This window comes from Triticum aestivum, chromosome 3A, assembly GCF_018294505.1.
Source record: "Triticum aestivum cultivar Chinese Spring chromosome 3A, IWGSC CS RefSeq v2.1, whole genome shotgun sequence".
NCBI classification, from domain to species: domain Eukaryota; kingdom Viridiplantae; phylum Streptophyta; class Magnoliopsida; order Poales; family Poaceae; genus Triticum; species Triticum aestivum.
The window spans coordinates 685,006,568-685,026,493 of record NC_057800.1 but is presented as its reverse complement, the minus strand read 5'-3'; the positions used below and the strand labels follow the sequence as shown (position 1 = coordinate 685,026,493).

Below are 19,926 nucleotides of genomic sequence, written 5' to 3'. Positions count from 1 at the left end.
TACTCCCTCCGTAATAAAGAAATATAAGAGTTTTAGTACTACTAATCGCCTCTCTGGAAGTAGGACCCGATTCTCCTGAAAAATATTTTGCAAGAATTGGAGAATTTTCTCCTCAAACGAAATTACCTCGAAATCAACGGAGGTGAGGCGCGGTGCGGTGCTCCGCAGGTGAGCTGGAGCCGGACCCCCCCACCGTGTCCGTGACGCGCAGCGCCCGTCGTTGCCGTCCACGTTCAAACGCGCGTCGCCACCGCCCCGTTAGCCTCACCCCCCACCCTAATCCCAAAGATTCCAATTTTCCAATCTAGCCAGTCGCCATCGGAAACCATTGGCCGGTCGCCACCCCACGCCGCCGTTGACGACCCCGTCGCGCGCCCAGGCGGCCAATAAACACCGCTCCCGCCCCCCCGCCCCCCGCCGCGTGCCGCGTCGAAGGGAGCGAGGAGGAGGAGCGAGGAGGATGGTGAGGCTCCCGTACCTGACCGCGCTCACCACGCTCTTCAGCTACGGCCTCCTCTTCGCCTTCGGCCACTTCCGCGACTTCTTCCGCCGGATCCTCGACGCCGGCAAATCCAGCAACCTCAAGGTCCGTCCGTTACTTCAGATTCGCCGTCTTCTTCTCCCCCTGGTGCTGACGCCGCTCCTGCTGCTGACTCCGCAGGGTTACGCGCCCATTTGCCTGGGGTACGAGGATTTCTACACGCGCCGCCTCTACCTCCGCATCCAGGTGAGATCTCCTCCCCACTTCGACGATTCGCAGAATTAGAACTTTTTTTCCCTCTAAAGGTGGGCTTGGATCATGTGATTCCGAGTTAGTTGACTTGAGTTGCTAGTGGTGGTGGGCGTGGTAAATTTAGTGCCTGCTTAGGTAGATCACATGATGGAGACTTGGAAACTGTCCCAACTGAAAATTCATTTGATCTGTTGTTGCACTTGCTAGCTTTTTTCAGCCTTTTTTTTCTTTGCCTTTTATGTACATACATAAACCCCAATTTTTATGCCAGAACCATGAGATCTCAACTGAAACTTTGGTCCATTCGTCTTATTAATAGTTGAATGAAGTGAAAAGGTTGCTTGTTTTGAGCCATCCTGAATGTGTCATTCATTCTTCAGCATTTTTCTGTGCTATTCCAGTCCCAAGGAACAGAGTAAATAATTATCAGAAAGAACCAATCTTTAGTCTGGGTAGATGTGTGTGAAACCATATCTCTACAATGCAACCAATCTTTAGTCTGGCAATATGCACCCTCTGGAATGACATGTTGATCACTTTTTTTGTTTACCTTTCCTTGTTGGGTGGGCAGGACTGTTTTGGCCGACCTATTGCCAGTGCGCCCGATGCTTGGTTTGATGTAGTTGAGCGTCACTCAAATGACGGCAACAAGACACTCCAGTATGTTTTCCTCACATTTGACTCCACACCTAATTAGCATAAGCAAGTGTTATCCCAGGGTGAATGCTAGTCTCTAATTCAGTGCATCTTTAACGCAGACGTACCACAAAAACATCCAAGTGTCTTAACTTGGGTTCCTACAACTACCTTGGTTTTGCTGCAGCAGATGAGTACTGCACTCCTCGTGTTATTGAGTCACTCAAGAAATACTCTGCCAGTACTTGCAGTGCCAGAGTTGATGGAGGTAGGTGCTTATATGTCCATGCCATAGTTTGCCTCAATTTAATACTTCAATAATATGGTGAAACTAACGCTAATTGATCTCTGTATAATCTTAGGAAATACTAAGCTGCACACAGAGCTCGAGGAACTAGTTGCACGATTTGTTGGCAAGCCTGCAGCTATTCTTTTTGGCATGGGTTATGTGACAAACTCTGCGATCATTCCTATTTTGATTGGGAAGGTCTGTGGTGAGCAGAGTATTTTATTTGTCTTCTCTTTTTCTGTTACATGCTGGACTAATGTATTTTAATGATACCAGGGGGGGCTGATAGTTAGTGATTCACTGAACCATATTTCTATAGTGAATGGAGCCAGGGGTTCAGGGGCTACTGTCCGGGTTTTTCAACATAACAGTAAGCTCACTAACAGCTGCATCTCATGATGTGCACTTAACGATGAGGCAGGAAGTTTAATGTTTCCCTTATTTTCTTCCAGACCCTGCACATCTGGAAGACGTACTGAGGGAACAGATTGCAGGGGGGCAACCTCGTACACACAGGCCATGGAAGAAGATAATTGTGATTGTTGAGGGAATTTATAGCATGGAAGGGGAGTTATGCAACCTTCCTGAGATTATGGCTGTCTGCAAGAAATACAAGGTGTGAGAATTGCGCATACTGACTCCTTGTTCTGTTATCAGTAATGAAAAACTGTAGTTCCTTTGCACGCTATAAGTGTTACTTATGTCATACATAGTATTCCCTCCGATCCATAATACATGTCGCAGTTTTGAACTAAGGTTGAACTAACCTTAGTTCAAAGTTGACACTTATTTTGGATCGGAGGGAGTACTGCAGTTCACAAGCTGTTCAAAAATTTCAAACTGGTAGTGATGTATCAGTGTATTGACTTGGAGTTCTTATAAACATCTTAATAGGCCTACACATATTTAGACGAGGCACACAGTATTGGAGCTGTTGGAAAGACTGGAAGAGGTGTATGTGAACTACTAGGAGTGGATCCAGCTGATGTCGACATCATGATGGGAACATTTACAAAATCGTTTGGATCGTGCGGAGGTTATATTGCAGCATCAAAAGTATGAAAGATCCACCTACCAATTCTTGACTGAATGATATATATATTTGATAAATCTGACCCATATGCCATTCTATATTCTTAGGAGATCATTCAACATCTCAAGCACGCATGCCCAGCCCATATTTATGCAACATCCATGTCGCCTCCAGCAGTCCAGCAGGTCATCTCTGCGATAAAGGTCGTCCTTGGGGAAGATGGATCTAACAGAGGTATATCAGGAAGGATTTAATGCTTTTATGGCTTCCATGTGTCTCTTGTCTTGGGGAAATTCCTAACGCAGTCGTTGCTGTAAATAGGGGCCAAGAAACTTGCTCAGATTCGGGAGAACAGCAATTTTTTCCGTTCAGAGCTTCAGAAAATGGGTTTTGAGGTGCTGGGAGATAATGACTCACCTGTCATGCCTATCATGCTTTACAATCCTGCTAAAATTCCTGCATTCTCAAGGGAGTGCTTGAGACAAAATGTGAGTTTTCATATCTAGCGACCATCCATTAGATGCACGTCGTCATCTGTTTTTGCATGAGAATTTCTCAAGCAGTTCATGTTTATGTTTTTATTTGGCGAAGTTCTGATTTTCTTTTCGCTAATGTGGCATGTTCTGTAATTCTAGGTTGCTGTTGTGACTGTTGCATTTCCTGCAACGCCACTACTACTTGCCAGAGCTAGGATATGTATCTCAGCTTCTCAATCAAGGGAGGATCTAATTAAAGGGTTGGAGGTAAAGTCAACACTCTTGTCAATGCCCGTACATGCTTTGTTGCGATATTTTCACTTTAATTCCAAATACAGAGTACAATTGATCTGAATCCATGGAATGTGAATGCATTTGTAGATTATGCGTTGTGTACACAATACATCCCCTGATCATAATTTCATGCAAATTGTTCAGGTTATCAGCAAAGTTGGTGATCTCATCGGAATCAAGTACTTCCCCGTTGAGCAAGAGAAGGTTGCATCTGTTGACAAACTTAAGAAGCTTGAGTGAATAGTGACAATGGACAATTGGAAGAATTCTGCTGCTGTTATGCTAGATCTACTGGGTCATCTTGGTAGTGCACCATGCCTCGGTTTTGCTCTTTTGTGCACCTCAGGACCCTTCATTTTCCTTTGTCTGAAGTGGTTTTGATTTTGTACAGACTGTATTATCATCCATCATAGTTTGAAACTTAACACGGCTCTATACACTGTTTTGTCGAATTCAAGAAAAAAGAAATCCCTGTACAACCTTGTAAGTGACTGAAATCATGTAGATACTAATTTCCTTCTTATTACTGACTTCCTTTCAAGGCGCAAGATCAGCTGCATCGACCATGTCCGAAACCAGCTTGACAAAAAATATTGTATCAGTATCTGTCAAATCTAGTTTGTGACTTGATACTGGTGGGTCTAGTTTCATAAACCTAGTGTCAGAACAGTTGAAACAAAATTGGATCTTAAAATCTCCCAAGTGCTCCACATGAGTGGCTAAGCACCCTTCTAGTGATCAGTGTGTAGGATAATACTGTTGTTTGATCATATTGAATTATCTCAACATGGCTCCCCATCAGGTGCAGCTGTGTAGGTTTTACAGCTGTGCTTTTTTTCTTTTCTTTTGAGACCTCTCCTTTGAAGTACAGCTGTAGACTGCTAGACTGTAGTATGGTTTTACAGTTGTGCTGCAAGGACATGAAGATATTATGGTGAACTGGTATGGCAAGTCAAAAGAGGAACTTGGCCTTTTGCCAATGAGAAGAAACTAGTTGGGCCTTGGGCCCTTGGTTAATTTATGGATGTGAGCAATGTGCATATCAAGGGAGGACAGTCACTCAAGTGAGCATCATCAGGAGGCAGGTAAGGGAAATGCTGTGCCATGCTGCTGGGACTGCACAAGCATGTGATTCAATTCAACTGGAGCAACACTGTCTTTCTGGTCCAATGTGCCTCTGCTTGTCCTGTTATGTTTTGGCTGCTAGCAAGATCAAGGAAGAGAAGAGAAAATAGATATTGCTGAGGGGGTGAGGCTGTAGCGTGCATGTCTAGGGGCTGGAGCATGCAGGAGAGGAGAGGAGGGCTTGGTCACGCCTGTCATGATTCAAATGCCTGGTGCATTGTGTGCTGCTGCTCCTGTGGTCTGATTGCCTTGCATGGCATAAAAGGGCTATGTAGTACTCTACATGTCTGGTCAAACAGCAAGCCTGCAGCAGTAGGAAACAATATGCAGGTGCATATTTGCAACTTTGCCTTGACAGGGAGGGATGAGAGAGAGGACTATGCGATGTTGGTTCTTTTAATAAAGCTTACTGGATTCTCTTTTTTCTCTTTGAAGGAAAAAGAGCCTACTGGATGATTCTCTTTTTGGGTGATTCAGACTATATGCTGTACCATCTGCTGAGGCTGATATGATATGGTGTACTATGGGCAGTATGTGGGAAACTAAATTGAGAGGCAAAATTGCTTGCAGCATGGCAACAGTGAGAGGTATGTATGGCATGAGACAAAAAGAAGGCTTCTACCTGGCTGCTGCTGCCAATCCATCATCCAGTGTACATCGAATAATAACTGTTAAATGCTGGAGTATTTTGAGCAGCCAGATTTTGGAAATTTGACAAGATGGGCTAGGTATCTCTGTTGGAGCCAGCAGAGATGATTATTCCTGGTCCCTGATACTCCCAATCTCTGCTTCTATCTCTGTTGGAGCCAGCACAGGTGATTATTCCTGGTCACTGATACTCTCAATCTCTGCTTCTGTATCTCTGTTTGGAGCCAGCACAGGTGATTATTCATTCCTGGTCACTGATACTCACAATCTCTGCTTCTTTTCTTCTACTCATATTCTTTAGGTTTGTGCTGGACTCAAAGCCTGCTCTGTCAAGGCTACTAACTGCATTTTCTGCTTGGAGTGGAGTAGCTTAATTAAGATTATCTTCCTAGCCTGCAAACCAGAAAGCATGACACTGTCTAGGAGCAGCCCTTGAAAGAGAAAACTGTCTAGGAGCAGGCATTAGTGAGTGCATTGCATTGCATAGAGCTAGGTGCTGTGCACATACGTGTGCGTGCATGCATGACTGCATAGTACTGCTTGCTTTCTACATGCATGCTGGTTTAATGCATGGCTCTTTTCAGAGGCTTGCATGCATAGATTTGTACCGCCAATTTGTACTGGCTAAGCTTTTTTGTGAGTAGGAGTAACACATCTACCCCCACCCCCACCCCCACAGCCATAGGCCATCAAACAAGGATACAAAAACAGTAAAAGGAGACAGCACATGAACAGGGAGGAAAGATGCCCTAAGCCTGAGGCAGGCCTGTTCCTGCAATTATGTAATGTGCTGGCAAGTGAGTGAAGCAGCCAGCCATCCACCCTGCCTGCAGTGAGAGCACTAGCTAGCCACACCCACAAGGCTTTTTTCAGAGACAGCTAGAGACAAAAACAAAGCAGAGAACAAGCTAGCTAGCTTGCTTGCCTGCCTGCCTGCCCCTGTGTGTGGTTTTGAGCTGGCTCACAAAGATTCAGTGATGTGTCTTTCCATGGCATGATCAGTGTGCATGGCTGTGTGCTGCCCTGCTGCAGCAAGGCAAAGGTTGCAGCATGCAGCCAACCTTGCATGCATGCATGTGTGCATGGTCCACAAGATCTTCCTCCTTGACACATCACAGGAGACCATGATCAAAACCCTGACCTCCTCCAATCCAAACATCTTGTCATGCTCAATCTTTTCCTCCTCCCCCTCCCCTGCCACATTGGAGATATGAGAGAGAGAAATGGGGAAAAGACACAGAGCTTTAAGTCTCTCTCTCCCCCTTGTGTGCTTGTGTGTGTGTGTGCACACTTTATAGGCATGCAGAAGTGTGGGCAGGCCAAGACGCTGCGGCAGCCTGCAGCACAAGGCAAAGTGAAATCCAATATCTATGTGTATATCTACTACCTATGCAAGTGCCAATATGCAGATGCAGTCAGCCAAACAGTGCTTTGCTATCAAGTGCCTCAATGCTCAAGTGCCCCCTGCCCTGGCTGCCATCATGAGTTTTATGTGCGTTTGTTTCAATGGCCCTGTTTGGATACTCTAACTTGGTTAGAGGTTAGAGTTATTTTCTAACTCTAGACTAACCTTAAACTAACTCTAGCCTTTGGTGGTGTTTGGATGAAAGGGTAAGTTTGAAAATAAATGCACTTTTTTCAATCATTTGACTCTTTTAACCAGGATTTGTTGTGACCGGCTCTTGTGTGGGTGACCGGTGCCGCGGCCGGCGAAGGTTGCGTCGAAGATGGTGCGGATGGATGGGAAGGCGGACAGGGCGGGCGGACTGATGCGGCGGGATGGAGGCGGACGGGGCCGGCTGGGGCAGGCGGAAGGGACGGTGGCGGGCGGACAAACTGGTGCGACGGGATGGAGGCGGGCAGACAGGGGCGGCGGGGGCGGGCAGACGCGGCCGGTGTGGGCGAGCGGACGCGACCGGCGATGCAGGGCGACAGGGGCCAGCGGGGAGGAGGAGAACGAGATGCATCGGAGGGGAGGAGAACGAGAGGCAGCGGGGACGAATGGATAGGATCCGGTGCGGCTGCATGCGACAGAAAAAGAATTTTTTTAGGGCCCCACCACAACTAGCTCCAATTAGCACCTCTTCACAGGGATAGTTTTTTTGGTGGGTTAGTTCCAATCTAACTCAAACTAGCCCATGTGTTTGGATATTTTAAGAGTTAGTTCAGCCCCAAGTAGCTCAAAGTAGCTCTAGCCCTGGGATCCAAACAGGGCCAATAAGGTGAGCCTAATAAAGGAAATCTATCAGAGAAGAAGAGAGAGGAGGTGCATGTGTCCCATGGGATTGATGGATTGATGGATTGATTGATCACACAGAGATTGAGCAAAGCAGCAAGGACATGTCACTCCTATCATTCCCATCTTTACAGATTAGAATCCAGATTTGTTTGCATCTACATGCACATACCTTTGTGCTGATGTATATCTGTTTTTCTGCTGACATTAGATTGGGGTAAAGAATGAAGTTATGGACTACTAAAATTAAAGAAAATATAACTACTTACTGTGTCTGGAACAGATGGGCATCTGTACTGACATTTTAACTGCCTTCTCAACATGTGTCTGGTGAGCAGTGCCATCTTGTGAGCATTCTATGGCTGCTCAGAATGTGCATATCTGTCAATTTCCTGTAGATACCATGCCATTCACCATCTGCTCAGTTAGCCGACCCTGTGCTCGGGCTCAAATTCAATCATCTCAGAGAGCAAACTGTGGCACCTGAATAGTTTTTTCATTCATTAATCCTCTATAACACTAAGCCCCCTAATATAAAAGGGCTCACGATCAATTGAACTCTCCACTTGAAATTGGGTCACCCGATTTTGACCGGGTCAATAATTTCTCAAAGCACTCACATTCCATTCTTTTGTGCTATACATTATGCTTCCTAATTCTTAAAACCTCACAATTAATTGGTATTCAATTTAAAGTCGAGTCACTCAATTTTGACCGGGTCAATAATTTCTCAAGGTACTCTCTCATTTAATTATTTTTAGTTTACTATGTTCCCTAATTTTCAAACTCTTTCATTCGATCGAGGTATTCAATTTTGTATTTGGTTTACGATTTTGGTCGGGCCAATGATTTTTCAAATCAATTAGCAGCAACCGGACTAAAAAAACATATAAATCCCGCGAACCTTCCCACCATCTAGAAAAAAGAAACGCGACTATGTGATACTATAGCACCAATATAGTACATGCAGTTATCGATGCAGAAAGTTCCCCACATAAATACGAGTTTATTAGCAGATAACACAAAATCACATCGAGAAAGGCCCACAATCATCATATTATAAAAATAAAATAAAACACATTCCATCATCTCCCCGCTCCGCCAAACTAAATATTCCTCAATTCCAAAATATAAGGGGTATTAGTCTTTGAAAATCAAATTCTATTAGCTTTGACCAAGTTCAGAGCAAAAATATCAACACCCACAATATTAAACAAAAAAAAAGAAAATTCATTTCATAATGAATCTAATTACCAATTTGATATTATGGATTTGGGTATATTTTTTAATAAATTTAAACAAATATAAAAGGCTTTATCTTTTAAAAAATAATGCACCATATATTTTAAAATAGAGTGAGTTACTTTCTAAAAACAACAACACCAACAGCGCAGCAAAGCGTGCACAACCCTTCTAGTAAATGATAATTCCTGAAGGACAAGCTATTGATCTCTTCAGCTGCGTGAAGGTTCACTTCTACTCCATCCATTCCTAAATATGTCTTTTTAGAGATTTTAATATGGACTACATATAAAGCAAAATGAGTGAATCTACACTCTAAAGTACGCCTATATACATTCCTATGTAGTCCCAATTGCAATATCTAAAAAGACTTATATTTAGAAACAGAGGGAGTAGCTTATACTACCTCCGTTCTAAAATATATGACGTTTTGGTAGGCTGTTTATTTGTTAACACAACGTGGGAAAGCAGGTTGTTAATTCTACGACAGCTTTCTATCATATATATGCTCCTAACGTAGACTAGCTATTAGCATGTTCATAAACTATTTCTCCTTCGTCATGATTTTTTTCTTCTAAAAAAAGTCAATCAACATGTACATTTGGATTATAAGACATTGATTTGGTGCTGTTAGGGAGTAGTGACCGGCACGTATCCAGCCTATGTTTTTGTGTGTACCATTTAATCTAGTAAATGAATAATTTGCGCGATAAAACATCCATATGATATGATGGCCATGCATGTCAATGGAGACAATCAACTTGCTAGTAATATACACTGCAAATGTGCAGTTACAAACCGTGTGTGCGCAACGTGGAGGCACTATCCGTTTGCTGCATCTTCTAATTTAATTTTGATAAAACTGTCAAACGCGCTGCATGATTGCATAATGATCTCGCAATCTTTCATTTGCCATAACCAATTGGTGAAATTTAAAGCATGTATGTATGCGGCTGTGCTTGTGCTTGATTGTTTTGTGTTCATGTGCTAAATAAACTAATGCCCTTGCGCAGCTGTGTTAGCTCATAGGTGTAGGCTAATTAGTTGTATATTACAGAGTCAGAGAGTGCTCATGCATGGAGTCCCTTAATTAATCTCTGTTACGTGATGACCTCACCTGCACATAACTGACAACGGCTAACCAAGTATGTATGATACATCCAGCTGCTCTGGATAATTATGACACTGAGAATCTGTATATACACACTATACTAAGCTCAAGTGGATACATGTCAATTGTACACAAGCAAATAGTATAATGCTCAATTATCATCACCATCATAGTTCTCACTGTATACATGTAATGTACTGATTGATCCATGTTACATGCATGCATGCATGGCCCTTGACTTGGGATATGCTGGACCAAGAAACAGAGTAACATGATCTAGCTAACCGACAAATTACTCTCATGAACATAACAATTCTCAGTATAATAAAATGACCAATGGTGGGATATGTTCCAGTTTATTTTGGTTAACATTTGTTGTACAAATAGTTGTCTGCTCATCTTTACAGTATCCATTACCACCACATCTCTAACTACCCTTGATGAGATGTACTATAATAAAAATGACCAATGACATTTAATTGGTTAATACTAGAACAAATAGTTGTCTGCTCATCTTTACAGGATCCCACCCCATCTCTAACTACCCTTGAACATTTATCTATTTTGACAGCTAACTGCTCTTTATCATATCTCATCAGACACAATATCACAACTCCTGGACTAACCAACCCTCCATATCTACATCTACTCAAATTAAGACTTCAATCAAATAAATATTGTATATACATCTAATTTAATTTACCAAAAAAACATCTGTACATATGCTTCCTAGAAAGTGGCACCCCTTAACTAGAAGCTCAATCCGTAAATTTGTTTATTTTTCTAATCATTTTGCTAATTGATGCATGCACCATCGATTGTCTAGCGCTCAACGTGTCATTAACAACTTGTTTCTCTAATGTTGCAAACAAGTAGGTGATAACCATATCATATCTGTCATGATCCATGACTTAGCAACAGAAAAAACTAAGCTTTTGGCGACTAAGGAATATTGCCGGCCGAATGACCCTCCAACAGGAACAGAGACATGGCATCTACAACTTAAATGCCCCAAAAAGCAGCGTCCTAACTGAACAGGACCATAACAAGATATCCCCCAAAGAAAGGTACATGGTGCCTCATCCAACAGTGGCATTCCTCCTGAGCTGACCGACTGATTATTCAGCATTTCAGCATGTATGTTATGTGTTTGATGACATTGCGGTATAGTATGTTAACCGCGTTTAGTCGAGCCGACTTACGAACCCTGTTTCGCTATTTGATAAAAGGACATAAAAATAGATATTAGAACCAACCAACTAAAAAAAAATAGATATTAGAACCAACTAAAAATAAGATATTCGAAATTTAGAATAGGGCCATAGCCAAGAATAATGAACAGTGTGGTTGGTCTGTGGTATGTGTTTTTATTGTTGGTATATGAATTGGGAATTGTGAGTTTGCTTTTTTTTTCTATGATAGTTTACAAATATGAATATAGTGTTCTTTTTCTTGAACACGACAGTTGTATAGAGTGTTTTTTTTTCTCAAACACACAACAGTTACATTTTAGCAACCCGAGAGTAGCATAAACGTGCATACGAAGAAAACAGAGGAAAAAGAGGAGTGGCGCAAAATGGCTACTTAGTAACTTTAGGGTGGTCAAAAGCTAACACCACTTAGACCAAATATAGTAACCTTGATGGAAACATCTGTGTTTTATGGACTACTATTAGTCATGTTTTAGGATTAGTGATAAGGTGAGTGCGTTGCCATGCTGCAGTCACTTCAACGTAGAACATACTTCACACTTACCTCCATCCATCCGTACGTCTCTCTCTAGCCTTCTCTTTCCCTCTCTCTCTCTCTACCCTTGTCTCTCTAGCATTCTCTTTCTTTCTGTACCCTATGTCCTACCTGAGTTTTTGCTGTTGGCGTAGGTAGTTTTCGTGTCCAGTGCCATGTCTGGGCCTTGCCCTTAGATTCTACAGCAAGAAGGCATGCACCACCCTAGCTTATGTTAGTACTGTTTATTATGGACTCACTTCCATCACAAATCACACATATAATTGTAAATTAATTAACTCTACTGACATGACAGCCCTCTCCACATCCTGTTTTTTATCCTTAAAATTCTTCATTTTCTCTCTCTCCTGTGGCTGTCCCCCCTCTCTCTCTTCAGCAACTTTTATTTATTTATTTAAGCTTCTCTCTCTAGCAAAGACTGGTATTAAGTTTCAGACCAAGGGGAAAGAAACATCTCTCGCCTCTCCTCTCCTCTCCCTCCTCATCTCCTTTGCTCCCCGGCCCATACCATAGGAAAGAAGTTAGAAGAGGATGGAGATGAGGCGGCCATGGACGCGCCTTGCCGTCTGATCAGCCACCGACATGAGACGTGCCTCCCGGCGGACGAGGTCAGCAACCGCAGGAGCAGCACATCCACGGCGCCGCCATGGTCCCAACCACTAGGAATCACCTGGCGCAGCACCATGAACCCAGCGGCAAGAACAGCAAACCGCCGCCGTCGTACTACTCCGGATACTACATCGCCTCCCAGCTGGAGGCTGCCTCGGCGGCCGCTCACGGCGTCGACGCCCTCAAGCTGCAGCCGTCCAGGCTCCCTCGTCGGCTAGCCATGGCCGGCGACGACAACGACAACGCCGAGGAGGAGGCGGCGGCCGGCACGAGCTCCCGGGCCGGCGGAGGGGACTACGAGGACGGCGGCAACAAGGACTGGCTCCGGCTTGGTCTCGGTGCCGTGGCGTCGTCCTCGTCGACCACCACGTCCTCCTCCTCCGCTGGAGGCGACAACGACGGCGCCAGGGCTGCTCCGATGGAGCTGGACCTGCTCGCCGGCGGCGACGGTAGAGAAAGCTCGAGGGTGACGAGCCGGCCGCCGCTGTTCCCGCTGCCCATCAGGAGCTATCACCACCAGTACGGCCACGGCTGGTATCGGCCGACGACGGCGGCGAGCGGGTCCATGACGCCGGCGCCGCCGTTCTTGCAGTTCGCGCGGCCGCTGAGGAGCTGCTCCGCCGATCTCTTGAGAGTCGTCAGCCCACCGACAAGAACGGAGGCCACCGGCTTGTGGCTAACTCTTCAGGCAGCTCCCAACCAGTAAGCATATTAATCTCTACATACACAACAACTCTACATATATGTACACACAAATTCAATTTGATTCTCTTCTGATTTTTTGTTTTGAATTTCATCATATTCAGTTAATTACTCATAGCAATGTCTCTATATATATGCACATCACGAATATGCATCTGATAACAATGCAAACCCCCTTGCATGCCCTTTTCGGAAAAAGAAAATCCCCCTGCATGCTGCATATATTATTTTTTATGATAAATTACATAGTTTTGCAAGTGCACATATGCCAACAAAGCTGCCTTAGATTGGATTTAATTTATATTTTTCAAGCTGCAGTGTGGAGCTCTAGTACTTAACTACTCTTCTTGCCATGCTCTTGCAGAGTTAGAGAGCCCATTTTGCCTCAGATACCAAAGAGCTACCTAAGAATCAGGTATAATTTGATTGCATTTTTTATTTCTTTTGCACTCCTCCGTAGAGTACAAATAGTATTAATGTACAACAGTGTTATCGGTGCAGTATGCGTATGTATATGTAGCTCTCCTTGTTTAGTTAGTTTCTAGCTACAACGGCCTATGTAGAACGTAGCTAGCTAGTACTACTACCTATACCTTGCTAGTCTCAAAAGTTTCTAGGTAGTTCATCCGGCAGCTGGCTAGCTAATTAGCTATACATGTAGGATTTGTACCTATCGAATACAACTTTTGTTTTTTGTAATGATTTGGTATATATATGAATTGTTTAGTAAAAAACAATGACACATCAGTACGTGAATTGAAAGGTCATCCTTGCATTTTCATACACACATATATCTCAAAATGCATGCGTATATTATTTTCCACAGGGATACCAGCATGAAGGTGGAAGTGGTGCTGAAGTACTTGGCGGAGAAGCTAGGACTCTCACAATCTCATCAGGTACATCTCGAAATCGACCTTTAAATATTGCCAACTTTATGGCGGCATGGCTATATTTATATGCAATTTTAGGATTGCTGCATATAAACAATTTTATCCTCGGCAGATTGGTATATAGCACCCACTTCTTTTTTTTTTTACAAAAAACAAGCGTCTTTCATCTGTTCTGAATTGCTCTATGTGTCTTTCTCCATCACGTTAGTAACATCAAATTTAGCTGGGAAGCGCCAATCAAGTGATTAACTGCGAATAGTCGCGCGATTGTTGAATTTACACTGCAAGGTATAGAGAGCATTGGTTTCTTGTTGTGTGGCCGCATGTATGGTACACTATTGGCACTTGGAATAATCATGAAAGAAACACTATACCTAATTAAACGTACCACATAGCTAAGCTATGTCAGCATCGCATATATTGTTGGATATAGACAAAGCAATAGGTCAGGGGGCCACATCATATATGCATCAAGTTCTCTTAAACTTAAATAGTTCAAGATGTATAGCTAGGGATTTAATACAATTCACTTGAATAACATTTCTTACATCTATACAAAAAACTCTTCAGTACTACCCCGCAAAAAATAAAAAACTCGTCAGAACTAGAGTTAACTTAATAACAGAAACTCTATCTGTCTAGATGCATCGGTATAATCAACGGTGGGCAATTATCACAAAATTAAAGTCAATACGGATATAATAACTTTTGCCCTCTGCACCTAAATATGCACCGTCCAACATATTCTCACGGAAATTAATTAGCAACTAATGGAGCAGGTGCATAACTATCAGCATGCACGCATGCATGCTGCAAAATAAGTTATACAGTATCACGTCAGCATCTTGTACGAATTTATGGATCGATCATATAGCTTGATGCACGCAAGAATATTGAGTTGCTTATGCTGTTTTTCTGTTGATACATAATGAAGTAGCTAACACACGATGCATGAGAGGGCCGGCTGACTGTTGAGGCGTCGATGCATGCCATACTGTGTTTCGACATGGCCATCCCAACTCATCCGTTAAGAGTGCACCAGCTGCCAACTTCGTTTTCATCAGACTTAATACAGTTCGTGTATGTATATCATTGTCAATAATTAATCATCTGAACTATACTAATCACGGTCAACTTGATTGTCTGATTTCGACGTGCTCTGCTTAACTTCGGCACGTTTTGTAGCATCCTTTGTGAATACAAAACTAACAATATTGCACAAATTCAATAATATGATTGCGTATAGAAAGTTCACGACTGCAACCGTGGATGATTTGTTTTTTCTTATTTAGTACTGCACTAAGATAGTACTCCCTTGGATTGCTAAAACAAAGACGATCAATCATTTAATTGCACGGTCTCTTGATTTTATTTCAACATTAACACAACCGCTGATGCTTATATACACTCATCCCTATAAATGCACGCACGAAACGCCCTACTGCTATGAGCACTTCCAAGATACTGAGCCTGCACAACATCTTAAGATTGATAAAATCACCACAGACGCCTCATATTCGACGGGAACGTCTCCTCTAGCTGAACGAACATCGTCGAAAAGGCTGAAATAATTCCAAGAAAATGCGATCACCAATGCAAGTCTAGCTAGGACTTGAACTAATTAATTATACGGTCTCTTGTTGATATGAAACTCTGATCATTACTTTCTGTATGGATACGTACACGCATAGCATAGCAAATTATATCGCCAAACTAATTAATTCCATCAAGTACAATAATATCATTGGCCTAACAAACCTCTACAAATCAATTATAGGTACATGCATACGTATTTTTTCTTTCGAAAATGATCAGATCTATTATAAAAGTTCACCTAATTTATAAAGCATCTCAAACATAACAAAAATTACATCGAGATTCCGAGACCACCCAACGACTAGTACTGCCGCAAGAACAAGCCGCCAACGCGCCGCTGTCGCCGCTCCCCTGCCGGATGACATGCATATGTTTTTCTGACAATATGTTTGGTGCAGTTTAAGTGTACTCATTATTAACCCATGCATAGCCCCGCAAAAAAAACATGCATAGAACTCACTTCAAAACACACACACACACACACACACACACACACACACACACACACACACACATAACTGGTTCTTTTTAACTTTGTTGATGGTGGTCTGCATGCTTACATTACATGCGTGGGTCACGCGCGAATAATACTGGCACATATCGTATAAAATTGGATCATCTATTTTGAAATGGAGGGAATATTTTTGTTTCTGCTTCATATATGTCCGTTCATCATCTCGTCGTCACGCATGCGTGCGTACATGTACTCCAGTTTTTCTGGTCATCGATCGGAGTTTGTTTGGACTGCGAGCACTCGTTCGTCCGTATATATGAAGTTACTCTGTGCACCACCCAGCCGAGTGACAGCTGGTATACGGTCGAGTACGTGGACGCCACACGTACGATACGGATCGGTACATTCGGATGAGAGAAGAAACGTGGTGGATTGATGAGTGTGCGACCGGCGTGGCCCGGCCGGTCGGTGGGTCGCTTTATGTACTGTAGTAGAGCACGTACGTAGCTAGGAGGTACGAGAGGTACGTGACATGGCCATCTGACGCCGGCCGGCCGGCCACTGGCGGCACGCGTGCGCGGGTAGGACCACTCGCTCGAGGTGCACGTACGTGCCTGGTCGTACGACCAGTAGCGACGGCCAGCGTGTAAGTAAGCACGCGCACACACTCTTCTGGGTAAGTAGCTCATCTCTAGCACATGATTTTATTTCTCCCTGGCGTCGTACGCCAACTTGTAAATATGCATGGCAGTGCAAGAGATTCCACTCCATCTGATCAATAACAGTGCATGCATACACGCATAAGGTCTTGCGTGCGCAATCAATTTTTCGAAAACTTTTTAGGTTCACTCCAATCCCTCCGTCCAGAAATATTTGTCGGATAAATGAATAAAAAATAGATGTATCCAGAACCTAAATACGTAAGTCTAGATACATCTATTTCTTCGACAAGTATTTTCGGACTGAGCTATTTCTCTGACAAGTATTTTCGGACTGAGGAAGTACTCAATTTATTCTGCTTTTCATGGAAGGGAAGGCATATATATATATATACATTTTTATAATGACAATTAAGGAGAGGAGCTAACTAGCTTCTTGGCTTATTGCAATGGAGGAGTAGTTTGTACTGTAAGTGTAAGGTCGGCGGAGTGCGGTGTAGCGAGCTGGCATGGAAGGAGTGTTGAGGAGGGGGAGAGGTTATGTACGTGGCTGCACAGCAAAGCCAACGTACGTACGTGAAAGCGATCGATATGCTAGGCTACAACCAATCCCAAAATCCCAGATTCATGGCGCGCAGTCGTTCTGTATGCGTGCGTGCACGCGCGCATGCATGCCATCATGCCCGCGTATGCTAGGCTAGGCGGATCGTAGCCAATGTGGCAACGTGCATGCACGTACACACGATTATGAGTCCCTGAGAACACACGATTTAACAATGTGTGATAGTTTTTAGCAATTTTTTAGCACAAAAGTGATACTAGGTTTTAGGGAGATAAAAAAAAAGTGATAGTCCTCACGGACACATACATGTATTGTGGCAGTTTTTGGTTAAATACTCATTTGAAAGCACATGCATGTGTTACGCGTAACTTAATTTCTTCGTTGATAAAAGACATCTTATTGTTAATAATAAGTGCGTGATTAGGTCTCAGTTGACTAAAACTTAACCAAATTTTAGTCAAGTGACATAACATGTAAGAAAGAAAAAAAACTAAAAGGAAAATTTTGCATAGATCTCCATGTAAGATCCAACAAATATAACATCGACTGATACTTGGTGAAGTCTCGGTCAATTGAGACTTAGCAATTCCGTAATAATAATTCATAATGTAGCATCAAAGAGATACAAAATATTCCCTAAAAAGAGAGATAAAAAAACATATTGAGGCGGTATCCGGACTCTACATACTAACTAAGATGCATATATCCATCACAATCTAACATAAAGGAAACAATAAAGTTGAATATAACCGAAACTATGCCTATGTCAGTGCGGGTGGAAGATCTATCCAAAGACTTCTTGATGAGACTGCATTAGATGATCTTTGTACTCGTGCTTCTGTATGAGCCTGCAGTGAGAGTATCACTGTTTGTCACTTACGAGGCGCCCTAAATGTCTTACGTGCGTGTGGTAATAGTAAGAAAACTACATTGAGTTTAAAATATGATAGTACATCCCGTCATGGCATCTGGCATTCTTAATGCATTAGTCATGTGCATCCCTCGTGCCAGCGACATCATTCCTTTTTTGAACATTTTTTTTAAAACCAGGCACCGTTTTTTCATTCTTTTTTTGCGCAGAAGACACCATTTCTTGTTGTTAGCCAGTGTGCAACATTGGATTAACCAGTGTATATGTCTGTTGTTCCCCGCACGCAGGTGGAGCTGACATGCCGAGGGCATCTCCTTCCTCCCTTCTTGCAGATGAGATACGTGAGGGACAGCATCTGGCGCGGCTCACCGGCGCCGAGCCAAGAGGAGGAGGCCGGGCTGCCATGTCGGCACTCACCGGCCACAACTACCACTGACCATGTCATGATACTCTTTTACAGCATAAGTGTAGGGAACCACTAGTTAGCCGATCAACCAAATCCCTCCCTTGTGATTATAATTAATCAAACAAGTTATTTGATTCATTTTTCCTGGTACTTCCTGCTTGTCTCTAATCTGCTGCTGATCTTGCTAACTTATGCTTAATTGGCCCCAGAATAACCAACCAATTAGCCATGAATCGTTCCTATCTGTTAATCCCACTTTACTTTTGCAAACTTTTGGAGTGAAGCATATTTAGTGGAGTCATATGTTTGGTACGGTTGTAAGTAGTTTTCATTCTAAAGCATCATGTGTTCAAGTGTATGCTCGCACTTGCCAGTTTATGTCCACTAGCTGTGTGCATGTGTGTTGCTGCAATTAAGCGAGCATACACGGAGCATTACTGAGCTCAGTTTGGCATCTGATAAGGCGATCGAAGCAGCAATCACGCTTACAAATTGTACACATGCATCGAACCGTCCAATTCATGATCAAAGTTTGAGGTGCCATTGGCTTTGTTGTGCTCCTTTTTTTTTTTGCAAAATGTCAGCGCCAGACGCTCGCCATTTTGCCAGAATCTGTTTACTGAACTGAATTTGGACGAATTCGATCCTGTGGTGTGAATTTTATGCACTAGTCCACTCCAATTTGCAAATTTGTGGACTAGACTGAACCTGGGGGTGCAACTTTATGGATCTCTTGTGCATTGACTATTTAAAAAGTTAAGGTTATGGTGAACTAGTGTAGCTGAGATGGTTAGATTCTTTGTGATGGAACTAGCCCACCAGGGTAAGTCCCAGTGCTTGCATTTTTCTAGATTTATTTTAGTCTTTCTGGTGATCTTCGTTTAGTAGGAGGAGACGTTTTCATCGACTACGAGATGCGTATGGTGACTTCGTAAATCTCAAGATGTGACGCTGGCTCAATGTCTCAAAGGTGCTTATAGAGGTAGACTGTGAGTAGATGTGTCTATTGTGGACATCTAAGATTGTACTATGTTTTAAAAAAGTTTGGTTATGATGTTGTTGTTTTCTTGTTTGTATTATTCCTTTTTCCACGGTGATGTGTATTTGTTGCTAACTCTCTTTGGAATTGTGGTGGACAATTTTTTGTGTTAACCTCTTATCGTGTGAGGCTTTCTCTTGTTGGACAGAACTCTGAAATACTAGATGATATCCCACTCGTTATTTTTTTATTGGTGAAAATGATGATTCACCGGAAGTATAAACCATCTCAAACATAATAAACATTACATCGAGGACTGTGGACTGTCGAACCGCAACTGCGCTGTCACCGCTCCCATACCAGAGCCAACCGCAGTCATTGCCGTTGAATTCTTGAATCAAAATACTAGATGATACCCCACACATTTGTTGCAAAAATATTTTGCCATATATTTCAGTAGATTTGGTTGTATGAAACTTGATATTTGAAGTAATAATATGAGAACTAAAAGTGAAAATACATAGTATGAATTATTTTGTTTGATTATACTATAGTTGTAAAACTTTTATTCTACAAACAGAATTGCAAAAAATTTCGTGCATGTTCGCATGATGAGGTTGGTTTTC

The 19,926-nt window shown here is 42.8% G+C and overlaps 2 protein-coding genes across 2 annotated transcripts; both read left to right on the top strand.

Moving 5' to 3' along the window:
* Positions 1 to 267: 267 nt before the first annotated feature.
* LOC123063208 (long chain base biosynthesis protein 2d) lies at positions 268 to 4,009 on the top strand. The gene is made up of 12 exons (XM_044486942.1): positions 268 to 586; positions 662 to 727; positions 1,305 to 1,393; positions 1,492 to 1,637; positions 1,732 to 1,856; positions 1,935 to 2,028; positions 2,111 to 2,274; positions 2,553 to 2,714; positions 2,799 to 2,925; positions 3,013 to 3,179; positions 3,327 to 3,434; positions 3,606 to 4,009. Exons 1-12 carry the CDS (start codon positions 461 to 463, stop codon positions 3,699 to 3,701), a joined length of 1,470 nt encoding a protein of 489 aa, XP_044342877.1. The 5' UTR covers positions 268 to 460; the 3' UTR covers positions 3,702 to 4,009.
* An 8,008-nt stretch (positions 4,010 to 12,017) lies between these two features.
* LOC123063207 (protein LAX PANICLE 2) lies at positions 12,018 to 18,459 on the top strand. Its single transcript, XM_044486941.1, has 4 exons — positions 12,018 to 12,880; positions 13,245 to 13,295; positions 13,707 to 13,779; positions 18,203 to 18,459. Exons 1-4 carry the CDS (start codon positions 12,216 to 12,218, stop codon positions 18,395 to 18,397), a joined length of 984 nt encoding a protein of 327 aa, XP_044342876.1. The 5' UTR covers positions 12,018 to 12,215; the 3' UTR covers positions 18,398 to 18,459.
* The last annotated feature ends 1,467 nt before the right edge of the window (positions 18,460 to 19,926 follow it).